The 21,892-nt window shown below is 41.3% G+C and overlaps 1 protein-coding gene across 1 annotated transcript in view; it reads right to left on the bottom strand.

Moving 5' to 3' along the window:
- Positions 1 to 21,892, bottom strand: part of LOC121623380 — a 60,506-nt gene that overhangs the window by 4,089 nt on the left and 34,525 nt on the right. The window contains exons 5-21 of the mRNA XM_041960652.1: positions 20,603 to 20,720; positions 20,035 to 20,225; positions 19,807 to 19,888; positions 9,537 to 10,070; positions 7,680 to 7,946; positions 6,304 to 6,402; positions 5,683 to 5,841; positions 5,492 to 5,593; positions 5,101 to 5,159; positions 4,275 to 4,422; positions 4,072 to 4,176; positions 3,324 to 3,476; positions 2,980 to 3,147; positions 2,559 to 2,732; positions 1,839 to 1,928; positions 1,612 to 1,695; positions 859 to 977 (exon numbers count right to left, since the gene is read on the bottom strand). Coding sequence (XP_041816586.1) covers positions 859 to 977; positions 1,612 to 1,695; positions 1,839 to 1,928; positions 2,559 to 2,732; positions 2,980 to 3,147; positions 3,324 to 3,476; positions 4,072 to 4,176; positions 4,275 to 4,422; positions 5,101 to 5,159; positions 5,492 to 5,593; positions 5,683 to 5,841; positions 6,304 to 6,402; positions 7,680 to 7,946; positions 9,537 to 10,070; positions 19,807 to 19,888; positions 20,035 to 20,225; positions 20,603 to 20,720 — 2,652 coding nt within the window. The remainder of the gene's footprint in view (positions 1 to 858; positions 978 to 1,611; positions 1,696 to 1,838; positions 1,929 to 2,558; positions 2,733 to 2,979; positions 3,148 to 3,323; positions 3,477 to 4,071; positions 4,177 to 4,274; positions 4,423 to 5,100; positions 5,160 to 5,491; positions 5,594 to 5,682; positions 5,842 to 6,303; positions 6,403 to 7,679; positions 7,947 to 9,536; positions 10,071 to 19,806; positions 19,889 to 20,034; positions 20,226 to 20,602; positions 20,721 to 21,892) is intronic.

The following is a 21,892-nucleotide window of genomic DNA, read 5'->3' as shown; positions in this document are numbered from 1 at the left end:
TTAAACGACTGGTGAATAGTATTAAAGGTCGACTGTGTAGCATTTAGTGGAATCTAGTGATGAGTTCCCAGATTGCAACCAACTGAATACACCTCGCCTCATCCTCTCTTTCCAAGCGTGCAGCAGATCCCGCCATCCCACTGCTATGGCAGCCGCTACGGCTCCCTCTCTAGATATAAAGAGCTCACTCTAAGGTGGTGAAAGTACATTTCTGCTGATTCTCCACAAATGAAACCATAACTATGAATATTATATATTCCATTCCTGCCAGTAGATCCCCCTAAATCTGACACACTGCTCCTTTAAATCAATCATCTGATTGCCAACTGCCAAAAAAGCAGTCTGTAAGAATGATGTATCTCCACGGTAACCATGGTAGCACGTATGCACACCAGCATGTGAGTGTGGGAATTTTTCCTGATACGTCAGAGAATGAAGAGCAATTCAGAACAGGATGTGTGCTGACTGTGTGTATTTAAGCAGTTCCTCATTAAAAAGTGAGGGACCGCACAGGAGCTATCCTACCTGTTTATGACTGTTTATAACACATGAGGCCTGGTGACAGAGTCATGTTACTTCATGAGCCTATGGTAGTGCTGATGATGCACAACAAATAAATCCAAATCCAAAGCTCTTTGTTCATATGTAAAATATTCATGTGAACAAGAACTAGACTGGAACTAAATTAGTCCAGAACTAGATCACTTTTTGTCCCGACCAAATGAGCTGAACTGCAGGTGGGAACTTGATCTTGTGTGTGACACAGGCAGAAGGTCACAGGAACATGTTTTAGTTTTTCAGACAGACGCTGCTGCTGATGTTCTACCAGAGGCTCGTTCATAAAGTCATGTGACTGACCTCTCCTCGGCCCTCAGGGTGTTCTCCAGCTCTTTGACTTTGCTCTCCGCCCTGGAGATGACGTCCTCCTGAACTCTGGAGCTCTGAAGCTCCTCCACCTCCAGACGCAGCTCACGCAGCTACACACAGACAGAGAGACAGATTTGTCTTAGAGATTAGATCTAACACGCTTGGCTCATTTTTCATTTGTTTCTCTATTGTTAATCATGTCCTTCACTGTAAGTTCCTGTCAGTGTTTATAGACTAACTTGGCAGAACTGTATCTTCATATGATCATTAGAACCTGACTGGGATTCATGGCTGATAGTATTGGCCTACGTTAGCTTATCAGAGACAAATCTGCGTATATGTCAGCTGATAATTACACAGTAAGAAACTGCAGCACAGAGATGTCAAAAATCTGTTAAGAGTAACTGTCTCCATTACACGGTTTGTCCACCAGAGGGCACTGACAAGTTGATTTTTACACTGTAAAATGTCCCGCTCAGTACATTTCCTATCATCAAATTTCAGGGATCCTAAAAATGTTCAAATATCTTTTTCAGAAAACTCTTAATATCAGAACCAGCCTCAAAAATTCCATAAAGGTCAACTGAATTAGAATTTTTAATACATGGATGGAGGCATTGAGAAAGAAGGCCTAAGTGTGTAAAATGCAGACTAAATGAAGAAGTGAAAGCACACACACACACACACACACACACACACACACACACACACACACACACACACACACACACACACACACACTACCTGTCTCTCCATGGCAGCCTTGTCAGTTTCCAGCAGGTCGTTCAGATCTTTCTCCTGAATCAGCTTCAGCTGCAGCTGCTCAGTCTGACAGCAAACACAGAATATTTCAATAACCAGCCAAATAAAATCTGTCTTACTGATGTACTGATGGTCTGTCAGCGTCTCAGAAATCCTGTAAGTGACAGAATAGCCTCAGTTAAGTCACTTCCTGTCTCCAGTGTATCTACCTGTTCGATAGCTCTCTTGTGTTTGGCGGCCCATCTCTGCTCACTGTCGTGCAGCTCCTCCAGGTCGCTCTCCAGGTCGATCATCTTCTCCTGAGGGAGGAAGAGGGAGGAAGAGTTCAGAGACAATAAGTCATCACAACCAAACAAATACACAGCGTCTGATCCGAGGTCAGCCTTCATGATGACGACAGTCTGTTGTCTCATCAGCAGACCACATTCAGGTTGTTTAGAAATGGGTCAGATTAAGTATCTTCAGAAATAGCGACATGATGAATATTTGGGATTATGGAATTAGCGCTGATTGATAAACAGGATTAGCATAATTAATGCCTCATTAACCCCCAACTCTGATGGTTTGCATGACTGATTAATTCAAGCGGACATCTCTGTTTGAATCATTGGGTCACGAATGCAAACATGCTGTGGATACAGTCTGATCTACAGCTGGAGGGGGGAAGAGGTCAGTTCAAGGATGAATGCTGCTTGAAATCTGTGACCACTCTGTGATCACATAAAATAAGTGTAAAACTTCTTGAGCAGTATTTAAACCACTATTAAAACTCTGCATTTACTTTTTGGCTGCCAGTAACACTGTAATTGCTCTGTTTTTAATTGTTTTACAATATGTTCTTGTGTGTTAAGCGCTTTGCACATGAAAGATGTTATATTAATGCACTTAATACCTTGACACTACCAGTTTGACTATCAAATGATTTGTACCTGAGCCTGTTTGACTTGTTTGACCAGGTCATCTCTGGTCTGGTTGGTGCTCTGCAGCTCCATCTGGAGGTCGTCCACCATCCTCTCCGCTTGCTTACACTGCAGCTGTATCCTCTCTCTCAGCTGGATCTCCTCCTCCAGTGTCCGCTCCTTATCAATCAGCTTACCAGAGACCTGCGCACACACAACCACACACAGATCTCGAGGCTGCATTCATAACAAAAGTGTCCTCAGCTATATAATAGAAATCAGAAGCTTCATATTATTTGAAGCTTCTTTTATCCAGCAAAATAAAATCCAGGTGACACCAAATAACCAAGATGCTATGATGGTGCTACGATGCTACTATGACTCAAAGTCCAGTTGAGGCTGATGGGACTTCGCTCTATTATGAACTTAAGTATCGGACAAGTGGGAATACCTCTCCCTGCAGTCTGTTGACGAGGGTCTGCAGTCTCTCCAACTCCTGCTCCTTCTCCAGCAGAGACTCCTCCATCTCCTCCACCCTCAGCTCGCTGTCCTCACGCAGCTTCTGCTGCAGGTTCAGCTCTGCTGCAGACTGTGTGGACGCCTGCAGGGCCTCTCCCAGCTGGAAAAAGAGCCAGTGTTAAATCTCCTGACCAACACTCAGAGCATCAGTGCTAACTATATAAACTCAAATATCTGTCTTTGTCTCGATTTGCTCTATGATTAGTACAAATTAGATTGCTCTTTTACAGGGATCATCTTCATAAAGTCTGTGTGCAAACGCCTCCGTCTCTGTACCTCTGTCTCCAGCCTGAGGATGGTGCTGTTGAGTTCGGATGTCCTCTTGTCTCTGGTGTCTTTGTCGACCTCCAGCTCCTCCAGCTGTCTCTCCGCCAGCCACAACTTCTCAGACAGACCCTGAGCGCGCTGCGTCTGCTTCTCCAGGTTCTCCTGAACACAACACACACACACACACACACACACACACACTGTTAAGACCTCTGCTTCCACAACACAGCAGTATCGAGGAGTGAAAAAAGTCCAAGCTGACAACTGCATCTCCTTCCTTCCATGCCAGGAAGAAAGGAAGCAGCATTCTTTGGGAAATGGACAGCAGCCATGTAGATTTTAACATGTAAAAACATGTTACGTCTTCATCTTTTTCAAGAAGTCTTTTTGCTTTCTTGTTAATGCTGCAAGTAGTATTGGACTTTGCAGACATTCCTACAACCAGCAGCTTCATGTTGTCCTTAAAGCCTTCAGCTTGTGTGGAATCGATGGGAAAATGCTACATTGTGAAAAGTTTGAGTTTTTTTAAGTGTTATTCGGTCAATTGTGTCATCTTTAATACAAAGTTGTCATTGTTTGAGATGTCTTTGTTATGACAACTTGACATCAAACATAACCTGCCATCACGTTCATGTTCATGACAGGTGTCATGTCAGTCTTATCCACATCAAATAAGGTGTTGCCATAGTCTCTAAGGCATGAATCAACACATCCATCCATCCTGGTTTTTGACCTGCTGCTGTGTAGCTCAGCGTACCTCAGCGTCCTGGATCCTGTTTTTGAGAGACTGCTGGAGAAAATTGAAGGCGTACTCCTGAGTGTTGGCCTCCACCATCACCTCCCGGGCCTCCTTTACCTCAATCTGCACAGTAAAAGAAAAGTTAATCATGCAAACACATGGATAACTACATTATCATTCCATCCATCCATCCATCCATCCATCCATCCATCCATCCACACCTCCATCTCTCGGTATTTTTCGCCCATGGATTGCTTCTCTCTCTCCAACTCTAGCATCTGCTCTCTCATCCTCTTCATCTCATTGTTCAGCTGAGTGTTGGTCCTCAGCAGGTCCTCGTTGTTCACCAGCAGGCCACGCATCTCAAACCTTCACAGGGAGATATTCATCAGACTGTTTTCAGGTTTACACCAAGGCCGTATTCACACATGCACCGCTACTCCGAACTTTTCGGGACATTAACTAGAATTTACCCGCCGTCTGATACAAATAATCTCCTGTTGTGCTACGTGTGTGGAAGGAAATGTCCGGCCATGATTCTCCGGACGCTGTCCACAGTTCATATGAGAAAATGGCTGAAGTTCTCACCTTGCAGCGGTGAGGTAATGAGGGTGTGGTCAGTACACTGTGACATCACGTGTGGGCGTGGTTACAGGTGGAAAAAAAATTTCACTCAGGAGAGGCTCGTCAAATGATGCGTTTGTGTTAACCGTGCAATATGTAAGAATGTGAAGCAGTTTACACGTATTAATCACTTTGTTCTGTCAATGTGTAAACATTGCCTGTAACGGCCTGTGGACTGATTGCTATGTGAAGGACTCAGGGTGGTTTTTCCAGGAAAACTCAAAGGATGTGTCTACAGTGTACTGGCCACACCCACTTTACAGCAGCAGAGTCATAAACCAGTCAAGCACTGAAGGTGGTGGAGGACAGAATGAGACCAAAGGGGAGTGATAGCAGGAAAGACAGCAAGAAAGAAAAACAGAAAATGGAAGCAAGCAGATGGAAAAACAAGAAGAAAGACAGATAAATAACATCATGTCTGACCTGATCTGGTTCCTCTCCTTCTCCATCTCCACACTCTCTGCCTCCAGGAACTGGTTACGCTAGAGAGATACACACACACAATGAAAATATTGTTTCCTCTTAGGGAAAGAAGGCTGTGAATACATGGGTTTAAATCTCGAAACCTCTCAGTGCTGCAGCACAGTCTAGCACACACACTGGCTCAAGGCCTCTGCAGCAGTAGGTCTGGCACAATGAGCTCCTTCATACTGCAGTCATGTAAACGTAAGAAGATGCCCCACAGCTCATGCACTGGCTCTAATCCCAACATTACTTCTCTGGCATCCATCAGATCTGTGGATTCTTACTTGTGGTAACAAACCACAGTCGGAACAACATGCATGTCCAATCCCAAAGTGAATCTGAGGCCTACCTTCTGGCAGGTGTCCAGCTGTTTGGTCAACTCCTCTATGTAGTCTTTTCTATTGGGGGACCCAAGAGTGGCAGAGCGCATGCTGTAGTGGGTCGGCACCACCTGTAGCGACAAACGTACATTATATAGTGTGGATGTGATGATAGTGTGTGTTTTGTGTGTTACATGTCTGCGTGTATCAGTAAACTTGCAGTGTTGTTGATCTCGGTCCTTCTCTTCACCAGACTGTCGTAGGCGGAGAATCGGGGGCGGGGAGAGGTGAGGGTGGGTGTGGGCAGGCCCACTGGACTGGTGCTGCGACTGTTGAAGCTGTACAGGTTCATCTCTGAGGTGGCAGGAGACAGTCCACCCTGAACCCAGAGAAGTATGGGGGGGGCAAAGAGGAGGGTCAGCATCCTGCTGTGTGTTATTTTCTATAGTCAGCCTCAGAAGACTGTGATCGGCCCTGGAGGCTCACATGTCTGCATGTATGTGGAGGAAGTGCAACAGTGCAAATCCTCCTCTGCTTTTCCACTGATTCTGTAAGACTTGCTGGTGCTGACCCTGCATGTACAACATCAGACCTGCAGTTGCAAATGCATGACATTCCCTCAGTTAACTGGAACATTAACATCATGCAGGAGTTTCTGTTAAATTTTGGAGTACTTCAAGGGTTTAATATAAACTCCAGATTTTGCTGACTGTTTTACTATGTATTTCTTATGTTAACCTGACAGTAAAACAAAAAAGTGAAGAATTAAAACAAACAAAATATTCTACATTAGACATAGAAATAAGAGACAGCTGTTTAGTTTTACCACCAAATTACAAACCTTGAACTCAGACACTCGGTACATGGGGTTGTAATCCATGGAGGTGGCCGTGGCGTACGGACTGTTGAACACCCTGGGAGGGCTGTCAACCACACCCAACTGCAAACAAACCAACAACAGTGACTTTATACCTCCAATCAACAAGCAAAGGAGTGAGAGACGTAAAGAAAGAACAAAAGCTCACAGTTCATCAGTGCAGACTGAGGGCAAATTGTAGCTCCAGCCACGACTGTCAGTTTGCATGAAAAAGTTTCCTTTTACTTTAATATGAAACAGGACCAAAAAGACAATGTTTTTAACTGCTACATGTATTTAACATGGTCCACAACCCTGTTAATCTAATTGACTGAACACTGATTTAGTGTACTTCTTAACTGATATTAAGTTTAAATGAAATTAACTTAAAATGTATTCACAAAGTACATCTAAAAGCTCTTTAACGTGATTATTACTAAACACAGATAAATAATCACACTAACATGACATTTATTACTTAAACGGGATGATGATGTAATTTGTAATTACAGTTAATTACATTAATGATTGTATGTGGTAAATTACTGTAGTGAATTGAGTAAACTCATTTATTTGAGCATGCACAGATATGACAGAAAATACTTGAAAGGTGTCCATATTGATTAGATTTAATTCCGGTGCAGGATAAAAGTCTTCTGTCACTGTATAATTTAGAGTTTCTCAACCATAATTTAATTAGAGAAATCTCTTATTGCTGGGGGGCCTTCAGAATTACACAATTTAGTGAAAGGGTAAAAAAGACAGAGAAAGTTGAGAAACTCTGGTGTAATTGAATGTTGTTGTAGAAACCAAGACGGCCAATAAGAAACCTTATGTCTGTGTTTTTTCCAGGAGATGGCGCTGTTCAATAACTGGAAAGGAAAAATGTTTATTATGCAAATGCTGCATAAAACATTTATCATTTTAAAAGGATTCACTTTTTAAGAAATGTTTGAAAAATGTGCCTGTGACAGCGACATGATTTCAGCCTGTTTCAATCAACATGTCTTAAGATGTTTCTAAAACTATCAGCATTTTGAAACAAAACAGAATAATTCAGATTCAGAAAACTGAATAAAATTACTGCAGTAGAATAAAGGAAAATGACTCTTTATTGCACCAGCAGATGTGTTTGTTTCAGTAATAATAGAAAAAAAGATGCAGCCTTTAGCGGTGCATGGACAGGAAGAGACCTTAAAGCTGTGTTTTGTCCAGGAGATGGCACTGTTTAATAACTGGTTCTGTGTTTCTGGACTCACAGATACCCAGCAGTAAAACAACATCTGATTATCAGAAAAACTGTCTCTAATCCCCCTGATCTGAAACACACACAAACAGAGTCCACGGTCTGCCTCACTCACCCTGTCAGACGCAGTGTCCCAGTCCCGCGAGGCCAGGGACTCCAGGGACCCTCGGTAGTGGTTCAGCCCCGGCCGGGTGGTCTCCCATCGGGACAGTCTGGGACCGTTCTCCCCCAACGACCCGCCGCTTCCCGGATTGTCTGCGTCCTTGCCGCTCACCCCGTTGGTCACCAAGTCGTTGTTAAGGAACAGCTGATACTTCGGGTTGTGGCTGGTCGACACGGCCCGGGGTGTGGAGGGCTCCTCCTCGGACGGGCTGTCTGGCTGCTTGATGGAGAAGGGCAGAAAGTGGAGAAGGAAAATAAATCTGGATGAAACCTAAAAATAAATCTGCTGGAGGGGTGAAAACACTCATCATATGCATAAAAAAGTGTGATAAGGTTGAATTCACTGAGCATGTGCTGGTGTCGACAGTGACTGACAGCAGAGGGAAAATGAAGATATTCTGGATAGTTAGAGAAATGTACACCCGTCTGGAAAAAGAGATAAAGAGCCAACTGATACAATGATTTAAGTTTGTCAGGAGAAAATCCGTACGGAAATGTACGGAAAAATCAGCTTTTGTCCCAAAGCTATTTATCCCCAATACTTTCAGCTGCAGTGGCTTCATCAAGGTGCTAACAGGGGTTTCTTTAGAGCTGCAGCGAATGGCCACTAGGGAGCAGAACTCCACAACAAACTGGCAAAAACACAGTTCTGACATATAGTATTATAATATTTATATTTCATATCTTATGAAGTTATTCTGGCTAACATGTTAGTAAATATCCAGCAGACACAGAGGAACTTCATCCAACCAACAGTGTCACGTTTGTGTTGAATTTTCACACTTTTTAGCTCCGGTTTGGCCACCAGCTGAGAGAAAAATCGAAATCATTAGCTGCAAAGTGTTCCACTTTCGTCAGCGTTTCTGACAAATCGTGTTCGTCCATCAATTTGCCATGGAGGACGCCTCCAAACCCTACAATACCCGTGAGTCTCAGCAGATGTTGCTGTGAAGAACGAGCCTGTCAGAGGCACAAATCGGAGCGGAAGTGAATTCAAAATGCTTTGTCTTTGAATGTGTGAACAGGACATGATGGCCTGACCCAGTAAACTGATTTGAGATTCAGATTGTGTTTTCTGTTTTCTCAACACTGTGATGTTTAGCGACATAAGAGATTTTTGTCTTGCAACTCTGGCTTTTTATCAAATAAACAGATGTTTCCTGAAACATTTCTTAATCTTTCGTCCTGATAATTGTACCAGGAGAGTTTCATGCTGATCCAAGTTCCCACTGTGACACCTAACAGTGGAAAAATGAACAGGACTACTTCTGGAAACCAACAGTGACGGAAATATTCCCTCCCACTTCGCAACTCCCATAACCTTTGGAAAGACTATAAACAAGCGAGGCAGAAACACTTATTGACAACTAGAGACACAAAGTAGCTTGTCGGTCTTGACTCGGGAGTTGACTTCCCGACTTCAGAGCCTATGACCATTTGGCTATGACAGTTCTCTTTCATGCAGCAAAAATCAACACAGTCATAGTGTGAAGGTTGTCATCATTTCAGACCAAAGACAGAAACTGCAACACCTGCACCTTGTTTACAGGAAAATAATCAAAGAGTAACAGCTGAACCCGTCAGAGAATTTGAGGCCATTTTGATTAGTACAACTGGACGTGTTTTGGAGTCTCGGTTTCATGCTTTTGAGTCATTGGAGTCATGCGGATTGAGAACAGTGCTTTAATCATGCATTTTAAAACCTGCAGTGCCATATTGTTGAGCCGTCTTCATGCAGAGAAGATGCAGAGCTTTTTGTTTCATGCAAGGACATCGAAATGGTCGGTCAGGAGTTTGTCTCTTTGCTTACCGATCCCATGCCGGAGTCAGCCACTGAGTCTCTACCAGAGTCTGTGGTCTCTGTTTTGTTCCCAGGTTTTAAATCAGTCTTCTCAGTGCCGCCTCCTACTGGACAATCGATTCTTGCAGTGATCTGACTAGTTCTGGTGTCTCTCTGAGCCGACTGATCCCCGTTTTGAGTGCTGCCCCTGGATGGGGGAGTCACAGTGATGCTGGGAACTGAACTCTCTCCTGGTCCGATGCTGCTCGTCGTGAACGGACTGGACTTGGACTTTGGAGACTCGAGAGCTTCTACGGATTTAGACTTTGGGACTAGCCCTATGCCAGAAGAGGGGCTCTGTGTGGATCCAGAAGAAGAGACGCGATCCGTACCAGAGAATTTACTGATCAGGTCTTTGATGCTGCTGGCTCGATACAGGTTTGAACTGCGGGACAGGCCTGTAGATGCTTTTTTATGACCGGCCCTCCAGGGCTCTGCCTCTTCCACGTTGGTGGTCTTGCAAAAACTAAGTGGTGATTTGGAAGAAGTGGACTCAGGCGAGTGCTGTAAGAGGTGAACACAATCACATATCGCCAAAACACTGTTAACCAGGAGTCTTTCAGCAGATGTATCATGTTAGTGGTGTGTGATTTGACAGACAGTATAAATACACTATACAGTCAGATCATGGTAACTATCTCTTTAATATTTCTGGGTGCACTCGAGCATTGTGGGCAGTACTGCAAGGAGCAGGACTGCTGAATGCAGTGTTGGATTTCAAAATAAATCTGGGATCAATGTGATGAAGATTCCTAACTTGTCGACCAGTTCACTGGATTTGACGTAAACAGATGTTACTGTGTGGCTGACAGTTTCTCATCTGATTTTTATGAAAATGCATCATATTGTGACATATAGACATCTTAATAGCACAGCAGAAAATTCCATACAGAAATAACAGTCACACAGAAAAGAGGAGGGAGCTAAAGAAAAGTAACTTTGCACATCAAAGTTTGTTTACAGGTGGCAGGTGACACTGCTGCATATGGGAAAAATGCTTTGTCTTAAGCCTTTTGTGGCTTAAAAGGGAAGCTGTGCAAAGACCGATGAATTGCCCCAAGTAATGTCATTCAGCTCTGCTTGAGGCTAGCAGCTCAAGGCTACGTTAGCCACTACTAGCATAACACACCTGAGCCTTCAACCAAAGTGCCAGATTTTGACGTGGAAGCATAATGCATGGGATAAACAAGATGGTTCTACTCCGTTTTTCTTGAACTGTTTAGAGCGCATCAGTGCATTACTCTTTTAAGCGACTTGATCGAAACTGGAATGGGGCCGCAGGCAGGACACAACGAATGTGTCCTGGTGAGGTATGATGTGTTTACCTCCTGTTTTGTGATAAAATCATTAATATGTTGGTCTGTAGCGTGGTCAAATGCAGCGTGATAAGCACAGGCAGAAAAGAGTCACCAAGTCAGCATGCTGCCTCAGTAATGTCAGCGACGCAGAAGCATCTACCTACATTTTTGGGATATTACGCTAACATTAGCCACCATTAGCTAAGGGTCATACCAGGCAAAGTAAGGCTGTAGTGGCAAAGCAAAGAAGGATCAGTGGGATAACAGTTTTTTTTTACATAAAGACAAAGTAATGAACAGTTAAATGCAAAGACATCATTCCACCATTTGTTTGAAATGACTCCTTCAAAGCAGCATGTTAATAGTGTGTGTTTCTCTTTGTCTTGTGGCTTTACAGTGTGTGTGTGTGTGTGTGTGTGTGTGTGTGCATGCATGTGTGTTCTATCCTGACATAAATCCCTCTTGAGAAAGTGCAACATCTGCTCGCTCATCTGAAAAATCACCACCCTACCCATGAAACGCAACATGCTACTTTCTCACACAGCTATAAAAGGACAGATATACAGAAACAGACAGAGACTCCAAAAATTCTGAAACTACTCAGCTCAAACATAAAATGGCAGCATTTTCTGCCAAAAAGCCACTTGATTAAATCCAACTTTAATTAACAATCATAACAAGGATGCCGATGCCACTTAGAGAAATGAAGTGGCGAGCGTCCAGGGGTTTAACTTTCAGGGCTCTAGGGTCCAAAGCACTGAGTGGCCTTAATCCTGGGACTCGCCTGGCCGCCTCCCCTGGGGACAGTGAGCCGAGGCTGGGGTGGGAGAGGAGCCGTGGCCTGGGAGCCTGGGAGGGAGGGTGGGTGTCTGGGGTTTAGGATCACTGCTAATCACCGTGGTATTAAAATGTTTACAGGCTGTGGTGGGATTAGCTGTGAGCTGATGATTTTTAATGTTATTATTTTTTTGCCCCACGAGTTCAGTTTGGACTCTCAGAGTGTCATGGAATAAGAAGACAGGGACTCAGATGTGATGAAATGGACGTGGTCTATTTCTGGCCTTCTGTCCAGTACATTGTGATGACTTTCTCAACATTCAGATGAAGATACCGCATCACTTGATAAGCAGACAGATAAGTGTCACAGGAGGTTTCTTAAATTAATATTAGTTCATATTTTAAATGAATTCTGTGTGATGTGTTTGAAATAATTCAGACTGTCTAATTCATTTTGATGCAGCAACTACCTGCAAATGTCACGACTTTCCCTTCAATACCACTGACGACTGTCTGTCTGTGACATGGAGCTAGAGGCCAAGTTTCTAATAGGTCATTTCTCAGTGATTGTTTGCTGATATTGTGCTTCATTGGTAGTATAAAGACACAACAGTGTGACAGGAAGTGAAGTCACACTTTTTTTATACACATCCATCTACATTATGTTGAAGTAATTCATGCTGTTACAGTGTTTGAACAAACCATCACTGCTGTCAGCGCAGACTCAAATAAGGAAACTGATTTTCTTTCTTTATACCAACGCAAGACATCTCAATCTAGGGAACAGAAATGTTTCTCAATTTTTAGGAGATGGAGAGACAAAAGTTCAACAAATTATTGCAAGACAGACAGGCAGACATTCATTCAAGAAAACCACGTCCATATTCCCCAATGTCCTGAACACACACACACACACACACACACACACACACACACACACACACACACACACACACACACACGACACACACACACACTGGTCGTACGTTCCCTGTGGCCTCACTACAGTACAGACATATGGCGTAGAGCTGTACGCCATCTGACCCAGATATATGACAGCAATGCATCTTGGGAAATACAGTGAATGCCTCACTGATGTTGTGCTCAGGATTTTTCCCCAGAATAAAAATATAGCTGAGGTAGAGAGCACAGCAGACCATCACTTCTAGTGTTAGAACACATCTTCATGATTACAACCTCTCACAAATGATCTAAATAATTAGATTTTTAGGCAAGATTATCCAACATAAAAATCTAGACGTTTTGAAATGAAACCTTGCATTTATCTGTAAAACCTATTAAAGGGGCACTCCACTGATTTAATATTGCACTTCCATAAAGTTAAGTGAAAAGTTGACTTGTGAGAGACACAATAAAAAAAGATGAAACAGCAGAAGCCTGGGGCCTGATGACATCACTATGACATCATCAGGATTGTGTTCTCAGACATGGCAAAACTCCTCCAGAGCCACAGACGACGTTATAGCACTGTTTTCACGGGCTGAGCAGCACTTATCTTATCTAGTACCTTAATCTTGATGTGTAAAATCAGTGGAGTGCCCCTTTAAATGTACACTCTGCCGGCTCATCTCCTGGATATTACACTGAGACAAATCTAATTTGGTGTGGAAGGTGCTGGAAATGTTTGTGGGAGTTTACATGGATTTCTTTGATAGACAAGCAGGTTTACTCAGAGATCACACATAGATTCAGCTCTTGGCCATCTGCACATCAAACAATAGAAAACACAAGAACTTTTCAAGTTGGAAACAATAAATTTGATCAACTGTCAGGACCTGCCTCATCCATTTTTAGCCGAAAGAATTTCAAACATTTCATTATTTCTGTGTTTGTCAGCATCTATCGTAACAGCTTTGAGGATGATGACGAAGACAAACTTCTTTTGGTCAATTTTAGCACTCACAGTGACAGCAAAAACTCAGTCAAAAGGGATCGGTAGAGAAGGGTATTTTCTAATGACATAAGAGACGTAAGAATCTTAGGAGAGAAACTGAGAAAATCTCCTTGTTTGCTTTCTAGGTTGTCATGGCTGTTTTTTAGCTCCTTTGACATGTTTTCCACTTTCTTCTGGTTGTGTTCCAGCTGCTGTTTCTCTTGGTTGTTTTCTTGATTTTCATGGTTGTTTTCTTGATTTTCATGGTTGTTTCTACATTCTCCTGGTTGTGTTTCTGCTTTATTCTTTTTAATTTTTTTTAGCTTCTTATGGTTGCTTTTCAGCTTCTAAAGGTTTTCTAGCTTCTCTCTCTTCTTTGTGTGGCTTCTTCAGGATGCCTTCTAGTTCCTTACGGTTGTTTTTGAGCTTCTGTAAGCTGTTTCTCTAGCTTCTTCTGTTTTGTTTCCTAATTTTTCAGGCTCTTTTCATGGTTTTGTAATGTATCTTTCTTGGATGGTGTGGTAGCTTTTCATTGCTGTCCTTGAACCTCTTCTGTCTATTTTTTAGCTTCTTCCTTGGAGCATTATCTAGCTTCTTTACGTCTTCTTTGTTCTGGTTGTTGTCTAACTTCATGAGGTCTTCTTTGTTCTGGTTGTTGTCTAGCTTCTTTACGTCTTCTTTGTTCTGGTTGTTGTCTAGCTTCTTTACGTCTTCTTTGTTCTGGTTGTTGTCTAACTTCATGAGGTCTTCTTTGTTCTGGTTGTTTTCTAGCTTCTTTACGTCTTCTTTGTTCTGGTTGTTGTCTAGCTTCTTTACGTTGTCTTCTTTGTTTTGGTTGTTGTCTAGCTTCTTTACGTTGTCTTCTTTATTCTGGTTGTCGTCTAGCTTTATGTGGTCTTCTTTGTTCTGGTTGTTGTCTAACTTCTTTACGTTGTCTTCTTTATTCTGGTTGTTGTCTAGCTTCTTTACGTTGTCTTCTTTGTTCTGGTTGTTGTCTAGCTTCTTTACGTTGTCTTCTTTATTCTGGTTGTTGTCTAGCTTCTTTACGTTGTCTTCTTTGTTCTGGTTGTTGTCTAGCTTCTTTACGTTGTCTTCTTTATTCTGGTTGTTGTCTAGCTTCTTTACGTTGTCTTCTTTGTTCTGGTTGTTGTCTAACTTCATGAGGTCTTCTTTGTTTTGGTTGTTGTCTAACTTCTTTACATTGTCTTCTTTGTTCTGGTTGTTGTCTAGCTTCTTTACATTGTCTTCTTTATTCTGGTTGTCGTCTAGCTTTATGTGGTCTTCTTTGTTCTGGTTGTTGTCTAACTTCTTTACGTTGTCTTCTTTATTCTGGTTGTCGTCTAGCTTTATGTGGTCTTCTTTGTTCTGGTTGTTGTCTAAATTCTTTACAGTGCTTGTTAGCATCTCCTCATTGTTTCCACGCTCTCTTGTTTATTTTCTAGAGTTGTTTTTGTTTGTTTTGTTTTTGTATTCATTGTTTTATTTTTATTTTATCTTCTTTAGGTCTTTTTAGAGTTGTTGTTGGGCTGCATCAGTTTATTTTCTCCTTGGTAAAATTGTCTTTGAGCTTCTTTGGGGTGTTTTCTAGCTTTTCAGGGTTGTTTTTAATGTCTTGTTTGTTTTAGTTATTTTCCAGTATGTAGAACATACTTTTATAGAATGTTTTACACAGCGGAGAGATGATAATTACTGTGCATGTTAACATGCACATATACATGTGAGATTCTACTTCTCAATATCTTATGTTCAGAAAGTCTCAAAAACATGACTTCTACCCTCCAAGCTCACAACCTTTCTCACTTCATTTTTCACTTTTCTTCACTCTGTTTCTGCAGTGTAAACACACTCCCGGAGTTATTACTGTGAGATGCTCACCATCAAACACTTAAGAGGAAATAACTGTTGTCGATGTTGCTGATGACACAGATGCAAACCAGCAGATGCACTTAAACGCTACACCAAATTAAAACTGTCACTGTAGCAGAGAGAGAGAAGACAATAGCACTAGAAAAAATGAAATAAATAACCAATTAGTAGCGGCAGTCTTGTGTTGGACACGTACATCTCTCAGAGAGAGCAAAACCTCAAGCTAAGTTTGGCCTGAGGCAATCTGCTTGGCAATATGTTCCTGTGTTGTTGTTGTTGTTGTTGCCGCCGCCGCCCCCCCCCCCCCCGCCCCACCCCCCCCCCCCCACGGCTCTCCATGGCTGTAAATAAAAGAGATTAATCAACCAACCGGCGCCCTGTTCTCGTCTTAAGGCCTGCCCGTTTTCACACCTTGCTTAGCCTACAATTATCCCTTCAACAGCAATATCTGTTACAGATCAGGCTGAAATCTGGTCAGACTAATCCTCGATGCCTCTTTATTTAATGTGGGAAGAGCAAAAACGAGCTTAGACTGGGCTCATTTTATTTGAGTAAGCCTATCAAATCTGAAAAATCTATTAGTGATATGTTGAATGTGGAAAATGTCAGTAGAGGGTATAAAGCACAAAACAACAGTGGAAACTGTTCAAATCTGGTCTGAAGTGAAGGAAAATATGATCCCATGCTTTGTCAAATACTGTGTATAGCAGTTTTAAAGGCTTTATACAGCAATACATAAATCATATATCTCGCAAAGCTGAAAAAGTGCATTGATAAGTCTACAGTTCATTGGTAGAACATTCATTGACAAATATTTTGATTGACAGCTTCTCACATGTCTAGATTCACTGCATTTCCTTGTCTTATGTGATACATTACACATTTATGAAGTTTGTACTGTTGTTCAGACAAAAAGGTTGAGGAAGTCGTCCTGGGCTTTGAAAAACTGTGATGGAATTTTTTCAAGATTTTCATTTATTTTGTAGACCAAACAATTAATTGAAAAAATAATCTGCAGATTAATTGTTACTGAAAATAATCATTAGCTGCAGCCTCATATCTTGCAACCTAAGGTTAAATCAAATTCTCGATAAAAAAGAAAAAAACAAAACAATAACTAAAACGAGGCAATGCTGAAGATACTGCTGTAAGATAAACACTGTACCCGGAGTTATTGTGTCCTAATGCTACTGTTTATAAGCTCAGCCTGCATTTTTAGAAGAGAAACCATGCAGGTGTAGACGATCCAGATCAAGAATGTCTCTTGAGGGTCTTCTACTATTTTAAATTGTACCTCACAGTTACAAAGACCACCATTAATACAAGTATTAAAGAAATATAAAAGAACAACGCTTTGAGAAACGAATAATTTTGTATCATAAATGTTATCCAGTACAATACACATTACACAAGAACTCAGTCTGTCCACCATCTGCATCTGTCCAACACTGACACAGCTTTGCCCTTTTAAACTCTATACAATTAACATTTAATGAACTAATTTAGAATATTATAAAAGAAAATGTATCAGTACCTCTCAACCCAGACTGATCTTTATAACATATATATAACAATTATAACATATTTTCGCCCATGAGCACAGAGTTTACACCTCAGATGTCCTCATGTGATGACTAATTGCACCTGTGTCCTACCTTTATAGAACAGTTTTTTTGTCCTTTATTATTTTGAGAGAGAGTGGGAGAGGTTTTTTTTTATGTTTCTGATAATAAGACTGTTTGAAGGAGTGGGGACACCCAGTCATTGCTTCAGCTCTTCATTAAAAATGAGATTATATTGACTCTATATGAACCTCCTATGTGTTTTAGCTATAGAAGGTTCAAAAAGTCTAAACACAGAGCTGAGCTACAACAGAATTCAGAAAAGAGGTTCAGTTTTCTGCTTGATTACTTAGCAAAAACATTTGTAAAATAGACATACAATAGTAAGAGATGTTTTTTCATTTCTTTTACAATAATCTAAGTTTACTTTTAAACTTTCTGGGTGATGCTCTAAATGATTTATTGTTTGTTTGCTTCTTACCCACAATGCAGTTCTTCAGCATGTCGTGCAGCTAAAGCCTTAACCTCTAATTATGGGTGCCTTTTGAGCCTTAAAGAATGTTTCAGTTTAATAAATGCAGTGATAAGTGTTTCTAGAAATGTTTTGATGGTGTCATATAAATGAGAGAAACCACAGGAAGTACAGATCTCACATTCAGCAGAACGCACCAAGTTCATGTCACAGTGATTTTCACTGTGGCTCTGTGTGCACTGCAAAAGTCACAAATCCAGGATGATTCACTGAATCTACAAAAACCTTTTTATTGAATCTAATCTAATCTATTAGATTTATATCCAATCAAAATGATGTGTGATTATACAAATCCTGTCTTATTTTCTGACAGATTAACCACAAATAATCTGATAAAAAGGTTACTGAGCCTCTCGTCTAGATTAGCAAGACAAAGCATGTGACTGCGGGCTGAAGTAATGTAATGTAAACCATGGAGAACAATATGCTTCTGTTCAGCTTTCAGAAACAGAAAGGACAATGGACTCTAACTTAAAAGTTGTACTACTTTTAACAAATATTGTAAAAATATAACTGGGACAACCCCAGAATAAAATCAGGAGAGTCTGCAACAAGTCTAGATAAAATCAAAGGGAAGAGGGAAGAGGACACCTGATTGTATCTCATTAAAAGAGACAGTTCTGTCCAGAAAAAAACGCATTGGTCAAACAGTTTTCATTTGTGACAAGAGAGTTGATGGCCGTGGTACACATCTTGCACATCTACAAGACTGAAAATTGACTCAAACTCACTCAAAAATTTGGATATTTATTTTTACCTCCTAATGAAAAATCTGGTATTTTTCAATTCAAATCAGCCCACACTGAAAAGATGAGCTGGATGCATGTTGTATTTCTGTGCAGGAGATGCAGCGTGTTGGCAGCCGGCCTGCCTGCTGTTTGTGTTTAAGCTTCACGAGTTAAACTGTGATGACACTTTGACAGGTTTCCTGTTATAATAAGACTCCAAACCAGGTTTCTTCCCTCATCGTTTCCTGTCACAACCGTGTCAGTCTATTATGAGGGGTTTTTTTTGTTTGTTTTTAGGGAAAAGATGCTAAAAGAGTGTGTGTGTGTGTGTGTGTGTGTCTGTGCATGTGTGTGTGTAGGTCTGCATCTGTGTGTGTGACAGACAGAGCCAGATGAGCAGGCAGATGTTTCCTCTGTCTCTACTCCGACTGTCTGAGAAAGACTGACAACAGCTGGACCAATGCCAGACATACACACACAGAAACACACACATGCGCGCAAACACACACACACAAAGACACAGTGACAATGTTTTACCTCAACAAAACTGCAATAAGAGGTTACTTTTTGCGTTTTGCTTGTGCTTCGTTGGTTAGCTACGTTCTCTTGTCATGTGACGGACAGTTTTCTGAAACGTGTGGAGAGATGTTAGCGGATAACGTCGCTTGTTGGGAACCACTGGCTAAGGTGATGAAAACTCCTCCTGCAGTAATAATATGAAGCATGATTCTGTAGCTTGTTTGTCCAGTTGCTACTTCAAATTATTTCAGAAACTAATTTTGCAGTGAAGTCAAAGAGACGTTAGATTTCAAACTTCCCTCTGAGGTTCTGATTGGTCATGATTCTATCAGACATGTTTGTGCTGCAGAACGAGCAACTAATGATTATTTATTTATGGGATGTTTGCGAACCACGAAAAGTTTAATTAATTAACTTCATTATAGTGTGTGAAGGTCCAACAACGTTGTAAAAAAATTCATTTTAATATCGCTTGATCGACTCTGTCCAACTGAAGGACCAGTCTGCTTAGAGCCAGCATTCAGACCACTAGCTCTGGAACGTGGGGCCAGTGAAACATTGGCTATCATTGCCTCACTGCACATATCAAGAGGAACACAAAAAATACAGTCATAATTGGCCTGAACCTGACTATTTTTGTGATTATTGTGTTATTTGGCTGTCTCGCTGTTCCAGTACTTGAACAGGCCCACTGAGTGTTCCAGCCTTTGCATCAGACCAACAAATGGCCTTGATTTCTCCGTGCTGGATCTCCGTGCTACCATAAAAATGTCTTACCAGAGAAAGAAGTCATATATATGAGACACATTTTCAAAGATTTCTCTACATCATTGTCCTCTGAACAAGCAGCATTTGCAGATATGAGACCTCTGTCACATCAGAGGCGAGATGTGGATTCCAGGTAAAGATAACATTCCAGAGGAAAAGAGGATGAAATGTCTCATTCAGGCAGTGTTTTTAAGAGATGCTAAGAAGGAGAAAGAATAAACCTCTAAAAAGAACCTAAAGTGAGAAGAGACCACAGATTAGAGGGGAGTTCCGGATGCTGTGAGTTTGAACTGTACCATGTTGTTTTCTTGCTCGGTCTCGTTCTTTCCCTGCATGCTGTCACTCTGTCTGCTGGTGAACGTTTCTTCTCTGTCTGACCTGAAGGGAAAATACAAAGTGAAATCTTTCAACAATCATTACCTTCAAATGAGCAAATCAAGCACAGTTTCTGTCTAAAACAACTGACTGACCTCAACTAAACAAAGCATTTCACCAGACGCTTCAATAACGTACAGTAAATGTACCTGTGGGACTGTCTGAGTATTTTCTGTGTGAAAGCGGTCAGCCTCTGCGTCTCTTCCTGGTACCTCTGCAGGTCTTGGGTCAGCAGGTTATGGAGCTCGCTCAGTGCCTCCTCTTGGAAGACCAGCCTCTCTGATTGGAGCAATCGCTCGGTGATGGAGGCCTGAAGCTCACGACAAGCACACAGCTGAAACTGGGGAGGAAAATAACGGATGACGGTTTTACTAATAGACATAATAGAAGCTCTAACTCCCCCTCTAACCCTTCACTGCCATGCCAGGAAGCACCAGAAACCACTTTTTTTATAAAACTTAAGAGAGCTTAAGATTCCTATCATTATTATTATTATTATTATTATTATTATTATTATTATTATTATTATCATTTATAGTAGCAGTAGTAGCATCTCAGCCACCTATTAAATGTTTAATATTGATCATATTGATTATATATCATCTTACTGCAGTGCATCTCAGTAAAATTTGCAAAATGTATCACCAGCTGTCATATTTTGGCAAAGCCTAAAAATGATTTTTGCTTCCTTTTTGACATAATGACATTGTTGCTTACAGTGGACGCCTGAAGGCTGGAGTTTCTCCTGAGCGCTTGTTCAGTTAGATTCTTCTTCTCCTGAAGATTACAAAGCTCAGTGGTCAGCAGCTGCTGGCGGCCTTCAATCTGCAAGAGTCTGACAACACACAAATACAAAGACACTTAGTTTAAAAAATGCACCTGAATTCCCACCTGAGCTCTTCAGTTCACACTGTGTCAGGTCTGACAGCTAAAAGTTACTATTAAACATATACAAGGCGGGGCAAATCACTTAGAAACTGACAATAAATATAATCACGGCATCTTTTATATATTTTAGGGCATGATGTCCTGCAGCATCCTTGCTCATTAATTGCAGTGTGACAAATTACTGGACTTGTGGACTGGGCTGTTTGCTGAAAGGCTGGTTGAAATTTCTGTTAGTGACATCATTGACCTTTGAATTATCAGCCTAATTCTATGGGGTTAAGACAGTTTATTCATTGAAAACTACTAATATTAGAGAACTCTCTTACCAATCAGTAAGAAATTCACAATGTTGCTATTCAATGAATTTGATCAATTTCCATGCCAACTTTAACTTTACTGCCCAGTTTTGGACTAAACATGCATCCCTGCAAATGCATCCCAAGTTTACATTTCAAAAAGGATTGTTAATGCATGCAACTTTTCTTTGGTCCATCATTACACACCAAGCAAACATGACGCATGGGCTTGAAAAGAAATAGCATGTCCGTAAACAACAATTCATATTAAATAATGTAAATGTGCAGGACAGTCTTTCATATGTGAGATACAGTAATTACACCAGGAAAAATTTAGATTTTTTTTTTTGTGAATGCACATAATGGGAGCTTTTACCCCTCATGTGCTGCTGCTTTATTTGTTTTCCCTGAACAAACAACCTGAGCAGCTCCTGCATTCAGTGAGACGAACAGTGCAGGACAGACCTTTCTGTTGTCTGCTTGTCCTCCAGCAGCTGAGAGATTTGCCTGTAAAAACACTAACGATAGATCCAGAGTGAACGGATGAATCAGCTTTTATTTTCTTTTTGGTTTTCTTTTTGTCCAGAGGTTGTTTAGAGATAAAACATTAGTTTTGGTCTTCGGATTTGAACCATTCACCCTCTGGTCTCACTGCCTGATCACGCACACACAACACACACCTTCCATCCCAGCAGTCTCTTCAGGCCTGAAACAGGTAGGGGCAACTTTCCCACATCAAATATTCCCAACTAACCTGTAGGCTCCTCTAACACTGTCACATCAAACTGTTCCTTCCTTGTACAAACAGCACTGTGTTTTCATA

This window comes from Chelmon rostratus, chromosome 19 (assembly GCF_017976325.1).
Source record: "Chelmon rostratus isolate fCheRos1 chromosome 19, fCheRos1.pri, whole genome shotgun sequence".
In the NCBI taxonomy this organism is placed as follows: Eukaryota; Metazoa; Chordata; class Actinopteri; order Chaetodontiformes; family Chaetodontidae; genus Chelmon; species Chelmon rostratus.
Note: the sequence above shows the minus strand (reverse complement) of the source record. Positions and strands in the feature narration are given on the sequence as shown.